The sequence below is a fragment of the Nomascus leucogenys genome, chromosome 6, assembly GCF_006542625.1.
Source record: "Nomascus leucogenys isolate Asia chromosome 6, Asia_NLE_v1, whole genome shotgun sequence".
In the NCBI taxonomy this organism is placed as follows: domain Eukaryota; kingdom Metazoa; phylum Chordata; class Mammalia; order Primates; family Hylobatidae; genus Nomascus; species Nomascus leucogenys.
The window spans coordinates 108,548,131-108,556,652 of record NC_044386.1 but is presented as its reverse complement, the minus strand read 5'-3'; the positions used below and the strand labels follow the sequence as shown (position 1 = coordinate 108,556,652).

Genomic DNA, 8,522 nt, shown 5'->3' with positions numbered 1-8,522 from the left:
TATCTCAACTTTACAGATAAGGAAACTGCAGGGCAAGGAGATGAAGTCACAACTCAGTAGAACTGAACTGGAACCGCTGTCTGGCTTTACTCCCTGCACAGAAGTGGAAGCCAGTTCTCCATCTTGAGCTGGGGTGGGGTGCGTGACGTCTATACTGCCATGCTTGTGCCGTTACTGGAAAGGGGTCTGGATCCAGACCCCAAGAGAGAGTCCTTGGAGCTCATGCAAGAAAGAATTCGGGGCAAGTCCATAAAGTGAAAGCAAGTTATTAAGAATGGAAAGGAATCAAAGAATGGCTACTACACAGGCAGGGCAGCAGCATGGGCTGCTCAACTGAGTAAACTTAAGAGTTATTTCTTGATTTTTTGTTTGTTTGTTTTTTGAGACGGAATTTCGTTCTTGTTGCCTAGGCTGGAGTGCAATGGCGTGATCTTGGCTCACCACAATCTCCGCCTCCTGGGTTCAAGCGATTCTCCTGCCTCAGCCTCCCAAGTAGCTGGGATTACAGGCATGCACCACTATGCCCGGCTAATTTTGTATTTTTATTAGAGGTGGGGTTTCTCAACCCCAGGAGATCCGCCCACTGCAGCCTCCCAAAGTGCTGGGATTATAGGCATGAGCCACTGCGCCCAGCCTTATTTCTTGATTATATGCTAAACAAGGGGTGGATTATTCATGAGTTTTTTGGGAAAGAAGTGGGGATTTCCCAGAACTGAGGGTTTCTCCCGTTTTTAGAACATATAGGGTAAATCCTGGATATTGCCGTGGCATTTGTGAACTGTCTTACACTGGTGGGAGTGTCTTTTAGCAGCTAATGTATTATAATCAGTGCATAATAAGCAGTGAGGATGGTCACCATCTTGGTTTTGGCGGGTTTTGGCTGGTTTCTTTACTGCATGCTGTTTTATCAGCAAGGTCTTTGTGACCTGCATCTTATGCCGCTCTCCTGTCTCATCCTGTGATTAAGAATGCCTAACCTCCTGGGAATGCAGCCCAGCAGGTCTCAGCCTCATTTTGCCCAGCCCCTATTCAAGATGGAGTCGCTCTGGTTCAAACACCTCTGAGGATGCCACCTGGCAGTGTACAATGCTGGCACTCATCAGGACCTCCATGGCTGATCCTGGAATGCAGTGAGGATACACAGAGCCAGAGGAATGCCTGCAGAGCCTTGGTCAAGGTCAAAGAGCAGGAACCAACTAGAACTCTGGCGGCTGACTCCCTGCCCAGCGCTCTTGCCTGCCAGAGAGATGAGCCCTCAGCACTCAAGTCCAGCAGGAATGGAAGGTGCTGAGGCTCTGGAGGCAGCAGCACCGGTGGCTCCTCTGACCCAGCCTTTCGAGACTGTGGAGTCAGCATAGCTAAGGCAATCTTTCATTTTCTTTTTCCTTTTTTTTTTTTTTTTTGAGACAGAGTCTCACTCTATCGCCCAGGCTTGCAGTGGCACAATCTCAGCTCACTGCAACCTCCACCTCCTGGGCTCAAGCGATTTTCCTGCCCCAGCCTCTTGAGTAGCTGGGATTACAGGCTCTCACTACCACACCAGGCTAATTTTTTGTATTTTTAGTAGAGACGGGGTTTCACCATGTTGGCCGGGCTGGTCTCAAATTCCTGACCTCAGGTGATCTGCCTGCTGGGATTATAGAAGTGAGCCACTGCGCCTGGCCTCATTTTCCCTTCCTCCCTCTCTTCCTTCCTTTTTTTTTTTTAAGAGATGGGGTCTTGCTATGTTGCCCAGGCTGGCCTTAAACTCCTGGCCTCAAGCAATCTTTCCACCTCACCCTCCCAAAGTGCTGGGTTTACAGGTGTGAACCACTGTGCCCAACAAATTTGAAGTTTGCTTTTTGTTTGTTTGTATGTTTATAGAGACGGGGTATCGCTCTGTTCCCCCAGGCTGGAGTGCAGTGGTACAATCACAGCTCATTGGAGCCTCGTCCTCTTGGGCTCAAGCAATTTTCCCGTCTCAGTTCTCGTAGCTGGGACTATAGGCACACACCACCACACCTGGATAATTTTAAAAGTTTTTGCAAAGGCAGGTCCTTGCTATGTTGCCCAGACTGGTCTCCAACTCTTGGCTTTGAACAATCTTCCTGCCTTGGCCTCCCTAAGTGCTGGGATTACAGGCATGAGCCACTGCACCCGGCCCTGAGAGAACCTTTCAGCACAGCTCTGGACATGGGCTGAGCCTTTCACTTCTCCTAGCCTTAGTTACCCATATGAAAAACCAGAATGTTCTCTCCATTGCAGGGTCATTGAAAGGCCTGGGTGAGGTACTCAGCAAGTGTTAAGTCTCTTACAGACAGTGACTGGGGTTCCCAGGAAGAAGGTGTGGGTAGACCAGTCATCCCAGGAAGGGTACAAGCATCAGTCCTTCTCCCTCCTCTGCCAGGCACTTAGCAGAGAGGTGCAGCCCAGAGCAGCACGCCTGGGATGGAGCCATGGACGGACAGATGGACTGGAGGCAGCAAGGGTCTGCTGCTCTGAGAGGCAGAGTGAGACTGGGCGACAGAGTGAGACTCCCTCTCAAAAAAAAGAAAAAAAAATTTCCTTTGTTTGGCTGGCTGCGGTGGCTTACACCTGTAATCCCAGCACTTTGGGAGGCCGAGGCAGGTGGATCACTTGAGGTCAGGAGTTCAAGACCAGCCTGGCCAACATGGTGAAACCCCGTGTCTACTGAAAATACAAAAATTAGCCAGTCATGGTGGCAGGCATCTGTAATCCCAGCTACTCAGGAGGCTGAGGCAGGAGAATCGCTTGAACCCGGGAGGCAGAGGTTGCAGTGAGCTGAGATCGCACCATTGCACTCCAGCCTGGATGACAGAGCAGGACTCTGTCTCAAAAAAAGAAAAAAAAAAAAAAAAAGTTTCTTGTGTTTAAGCCCTAACATCCAATATTTTGGAATGTAACTGTGATGTATTAGAAGGAAGATCCCTAGAAGAGTAAATACAGTTAAATGGGTCCCTTAGGGTAGGTCCTGATCCAACATGACTAGTGCCCTTATAAGAAATCAGGACACAGACAATAGAGACAGATGTGTGACCATGTAGGGGCTCAATGAACAGGCAGTCATCTGCAAGCCACAGAGAGAGGCCCCAGAAGAAACCAAACCTGCCTACACCTTGATCTTGGACTTCTAGCCTCCAGAATTGTGAGAAAATAAATTTCTGTTGTTTAAGCCACCCAGTCTATGGTTGGTTTTTTTTTAAGTTTTTTGTAGGGACGGGGTCTCGCTATGTTGCCCAGGATGGTCTCGAATTCCTGGCCTCAAGGGATCCTCCCACCTCAGCCTCTCAAAGTGCTGGGATTACAGGCATAAGCCACTGCACCCAGCCCGTGGCATTCTAGTATGGCAGCCCTCACAAACTAATACACTGGGCCTAGCACATAGGAACCACTCCCAGCATTCTTTGAAGAAAATTTCATGTCATTGTGAAAGAGCCCTAAATCACAGGTCTCTGGGACTGTGGTCTCCCCATTTGGGGCTCCTGTCTGTCTGTCCACAGCTGCATGCACCCACCCCAGCAGTCACCAGGAATGCACCCAGAAGAACACAAAAGGGCAGTGGTGATGTGGCTGGGGCAAGTGGGCAGGCCCAAGCTTAGCCCACCTGTGCTACCTTGCACAGCGAGCCAGGTGTAGCTTTTGGCCCTGGAGCTCCAGCACAATAAATAGGGTCAAACTGACAAATGAGGGCCCACACAAACCTTGGCAGGCCTGGATTCGGGAAGGAAAGGGCAGCGGAACTTGTTCCCCACAGAAGGAAAACATGTTTCTTTTTCCAGAGGCAAGAAAAACCCAGGTTGATGGACAAAAAACAAGACCAAACCAAATTTTTGTTGTGTGTGTGTGTGTGTTTCTTTTTAACTACAAAAAAATCAAAGCATACAGGGCTCCAGCCAACTGTCACTAAGAAGCAGAGTATGGGGCCTGCCGCCTACACCCATTCTTCCACCTGTCCCTGCCCAGCTGCCTTTGGGGTAAAGGAGAAGCCTTCTTAGAGCAGCTCAGACTGTGCTCTGCAGAGCGCCAGGCATTCTGGGGGTGTCTAGCAGTGGAGGACACTGCCCCCACCCTGACTCCATCCAGGGAAGATACACACTATCTATTTCAAACACTGCTTCCCTGAAAGACATCACTTGGAAAAAGGGAGACTTGGCTAAAGGAGAACATGAAAAGCCACTAATTAACAAATGTGGAGGCACCCATGCTACAGGCCTGATTCCCGGATGGAAAGAGGGAAGCCGAGGCCATTTAGTAGAAGATGCCCAGGCCGGCCCCCTCCAGATCTTCTTGCCAAAGTTCAGGGCAGCCACTGAACCGCAGGCCTGAGCTCTGGGGAGGGCTTGCTTCACTGAGCTGGAAGGCGGCGCCTAGTCCCTGGTCCTCTGAGTTGGGCACCACCTCTGCACTGTGGCTCCAGCACCCCCAGGGGGTCTGAGGCTGCAGTCTCTGGCATGATGGGTGGGGCAGGAGAGATGGAGCTCCCAGTGACAGACAGGACTCTGGAGACACAGAGAGACCCTGCAAGAGAGATGAGAGCAGCCTGGTTAGTGGGCTACTCCCTGATGTCCAGAGATCTTGAATCTGGCTGGTTGATATGGTGTGGCTGGCAGCATCCGGACAGTCCTGGTGCCATGAATGCAGCAAAGCCAAGTGGTTAAGAGAACTGGCTCGGGAGACACTCTGCTAAGGCTTAAATCCCAGTTCTGCTACTCACTAGCAATGAGAACTCAGGTAGCTTCTTTTAGTCTCAGTTTTCTCACCTGTAAAATAGGGATGCTGATAATACCTACTTCCTAGGGTCATTACTGGGGCTGAATAATACATGTAAGGTGCCAAGAATGATGATAGGCACATAGAAAGTGTTCAACCAATTTTGGTTAATATGATTTTTTATGGACCATGAGTCATTCATGAGCCTCATGAATGAATGAAGCTTGAAGAAAACTTGAAATCACCAGCTCTAGGCCCATCTACTCAGGAAATGCTGCCCTTACCCTGGGACAGACTTCCCCCACTGCACTCTTAATAGCACTTGAAGCTAGCACGCCCACCCTGCTACCTTCCACCCTCTGAGAAAGTCAGCGGGCTCCCCCTCTTTCCCATGGCTGTGAAGACTGCTTGTGGTGACTGTGGAGATGGCCTTAACTTCCCAGGGTCCCACCTCTTCTCCCAAGGAGCCGGGGGTTCCTTCCATTCTCCCCTCCATTAGATAATCCTGGAGTAGATAAGCTGGGATCGAAAAAGTATGAGATTCTCTGCAGACTGGAGGCTGGGGAACACAGCAAGGGCCTCCACACATACCTGGTACACTGCAGCCAGCTCCAGGGTTGCTGGGGACGTCGTCCAGGGCACTGGCGGGTTCCGGGACTCTGGGGACGACTGCGTCCAGGGACAGCCTTGGGGTGACGTCCAAAGAGACGCGTCGGAGGTTGTCCCTTGGGACGAATACTGGGGCGACTGTATCTTGGGGCAGTAAGGGGGTGTTGCCCAGGGATCCGTGTCGTGGACCCCCCTCCCCAGGCGCTCGGGTGCGGCTTGGGCTCCGGGGCAGGCGGACGGGGATCCCCAGGACGCCTCGGCGAGGACGGCGGAGACCAGGCCCGGCCTGCGCCCCTGCTCTTGCCCCTGCCCTTGCCCCTGCCCTTGCCCCTGCCCCTCCGCCTGCGTCTGCGCCTCCGCGGGGCCGCGGTCGGGGCACAGCGGGCAGCCCCGAGGGGACCCCGCGTCCCCGCGCTGCCTGCGCCGGCACTGCAGACTCTCCTCGCTGAGACCCAGCACGGCCGATAGGTGACCGATGTAGCGGATGGCCAGGCGCAGCGTCTGGATCTTGGTCAGGCTCTGGCCGGCGGGCGCCACGGAGGGGGGCAGAAAGCGGCGCAACTCGTGCAGGGCGCGGGCCAGCGTGCGCATGCGCAGTTTCTCCCGCTCGCTGGCGCTCTGCCGCTGTCCGCCCGCTGGTCCGGTGCGCGCTAGTCTGGGCGTCGTCGCGGCTGCCTCTGTGGCTCGGGAGCTGCAGCCCGCAGGCGCTGGCTGCGGGAGTCCGCGGGCGCCGTCGCAGGGGCACGAACCCGACGAATCCGAGGAGGAGGCCGGGGACGTGGAGTCCGAGTGGCCGGCCCAGCCCCAGCCCTGGGCGAAGATCCAGTGGTCGTGGCCGAGGAGGCTCTGCGGAGGAGGCGACTGGGCCATGGCCGGGCTGCAGGCTCTGGGAGGCTGGGCTGGCCACCTCCAGGCCTGTGCTTTTATGTTGACCAAAGGTGCGAGGTGGCCCCCCGCCAGGTTGCAGAGAGGTGTCAAAACCCACAGAGCCCAGGGAAGGTCTGGGCAGGGGGCCCCTGGGAAAGCGGGCCCATTTGCGGAGGTGTGGATTCTGACTCCTTGGGGGCTCTAAATGGAGGCCCCTGCAGCCCGGGAAGTGTGGGAGGGACAATTCGCATCTGGATGGAGCTAAGCTTCTCACCACGCTCCCACCCACGCCCCTGCCCCGTCCACTGCTCACGGCGAGTGCCCGGGAGCCCAACAGTGGCGGGTAGTGCCATGGTCTGTGGGTGCCTCAGGGACCCAGTGAGGAGTGGGTGCCTCACTCATCACCAACCTCCCGGAGGTCTGTGCCCAGGACGCGGTGCCTACTGTTGTATTAAATAAGGCATCAAGACAAGCCCGGAGGGCCCTGCCCACGGTGGCTGAGGCAGAAGTGCAGGTGGGCCTTTCTGGGATCCCCAAAATCCACAGTTTCTGATTTGTTGAGTGACACCAAGAAAGGCATCTCACTGCCCATGGTCTGTATCTACTCTTGAGAAATGGAATAGATTAGGTTGGGGAAGAGGAGTTGGGTACCCTAGGTGATGAAAACCAGCAAAAATGGGTCCCCACGCCGGCCTCTGTATTGGCTGTGACCTTGGTTAAGTTATTTAGCTCCTCTGAGCCTCAGATTCCCTCATCGGTACCAATAGTGATACAAAATACCTATGCCTAGGATGGTTCCTGGACTAAGTACAGCGATCCCTGTAAGCACTTAGGCCCTGGCAAGTGAGCTGAAGGTTTGCCATGATCATTTTATAAAGAAGGCACTGGCCAGGCGCGGTGGCTGACGCCTGTAATCCCAGCACTTTGGGAGGCCGACGCGGGTGGATCACCTGAGGTCATGAGTTCGAGACCAGCCTGGCCAACATGGTGAAACCCTGTCTCTACTAAAAATACAAAAACCAGCCGAGTGTGGTGGCAGGTGCCTGTAATCCCAGCTACTCGGGACGCTGAGGCAGGAGAATCGCTTGAACCCGGGAGACAGAGGTTGCAGTGAGCCGAGATCGTGCCACTGCACTCCAGCCTGGGTGACAGAGCGAGACTCCGTCTCAAAAATAAATAAATAAATAAATAAAATAAAATAAAAAGAAAATACTTACATTTCAAGGCACTAATGGGCTTTATTCATTTAATTCATATTTATTTGTTTATTCTTTTTTTTTTGAAACAGACTTGCTCTATCGTCCAGGCTGGAGTGCAGTGGCACCATCTCAGCTCACCACAACCTCCACCTCCTGGGTTCAAGTGATTCTTCTGCCTCAGCCTCTCAAGTAGCTGGGACTACAGGTATGCACCATCACGTCTGGCTAATTTTTGTATTTTTAATAGAGACGGGTTTTTGCCATGTTAGCCAGGCTGGTCTTAAACTCCTGACCTCCAGTGATCCACCCGCCTTGGCCTCCCAAAGTGCTGGGTTTATAGGTGTGAGCCACTGCGCCTGGCCGAATTCATATTTAGCAACCAGTAAATGTGGAGCACACAGGGTGAATGAGCTAGTCGTGATCTCTGCTCTAATGAGATTTCAGTCTTGTGGGAAAGAAAAGTGAAGAGGCCATTGTGTAACAGTAGCTATATGCCCTTAGGCAGAGCCCTTAACCTGTTTGAGCTTGAGCTTCTGCTCAGTAAAACAGGAATAATGATAGTATCTACATGGGACTGTGTGAGGGATAGTTGAGATAGTAAAATTTATAAAGTAAATGATCTTCTCAGCAACAATTACAGTTTAAAGGAGATTGTCAATGTCCTGTGTGGTCTTGGGGAAAGGGCTGAGTCCTGAGGCTAAGAGCCAAAAGAAGGCCAGGGACATTAGGGTTCTGGTCACAGAGGTGAAGAAGTCATAGCTGGGCTTTGAACCAGGCGTAGGATTTGAGTAGGGAGAGAGGCAGGTGCCGTGCATTCCGGATGGGAACTGCATAAGCAAAGACCTGGCCTTGGGACCTTCCAAGATGCCTCAGGAGCAGGGCACTGGGGTGGTGATGTGGAAGGCCAGAGCATACCTGGGCTGGGGCCAGGTTAAGGAGTTGGTTTTGGGAGCCATAGGGACTTTTGAGCGGAACGGTGATACAATTTTAAAAATCATTAGCTAATAACTAACTAAAGATCAACATGACAGTGGTGTTCAAGAAGAGATTAACCTGCAGCAGCCTGAAGTAGCAAATGGCTTTGTAATTATTTAATGATTATTATCATTTTTTGTAGAGTTGGGTTTTACCCAGGCT

At 52.6% G+C, this 8,522-nt stretch overlaps 1 protein-coding gene across 1 annotated transcript; it reads right to left on the bottom strand.

The window, feature by feature from the left end:
• Positions 1–3,827: 3,827 nt before the first annotated feature.
• Positions 3,828–7,508, bottom strand: MESP2 (mesoderm posterior bHLH transcription factor 2). Its single transcript, XM_030815009.1, has 3 exons — positions 7,475–7,508; positions 5,302–6,208; positions 3,828–4,518 (listed from the first exon to the last, which is right to left on the bottom strand). The coding sequence occupies exons 2-3, from the start codon at positions 6,187–6,189 to the stop codon at positions 4,249–4,251; spliced, it is 1,158 nt and encodes a 385-aa protein (XP_030670869.1). The 5' UTR covers positions 6,190–6,208; positions 7,475–7,508; the 3' UTR covers positions 3,828–4,248.
• Positions 7,509–8,522: the final 1,014 nt, after the last annotated feature.

Coding starts and splice junctions, on each gene's coding strand:
- MESP2 (XM_030815009.1), bottom strand. CDS start 6,189: ATGGCCCAGTCGCCTCCTCCGCAGAGCCTCCTCGGCCACGACCACTGG. Junction 4,519..5,301: donor AGCTGGCTGCAGTGTACCAG/GTATGTGTGGAG, acceptor TCTCTCTTGCAG/GGTCTCTCTGTGTCTCCAGA.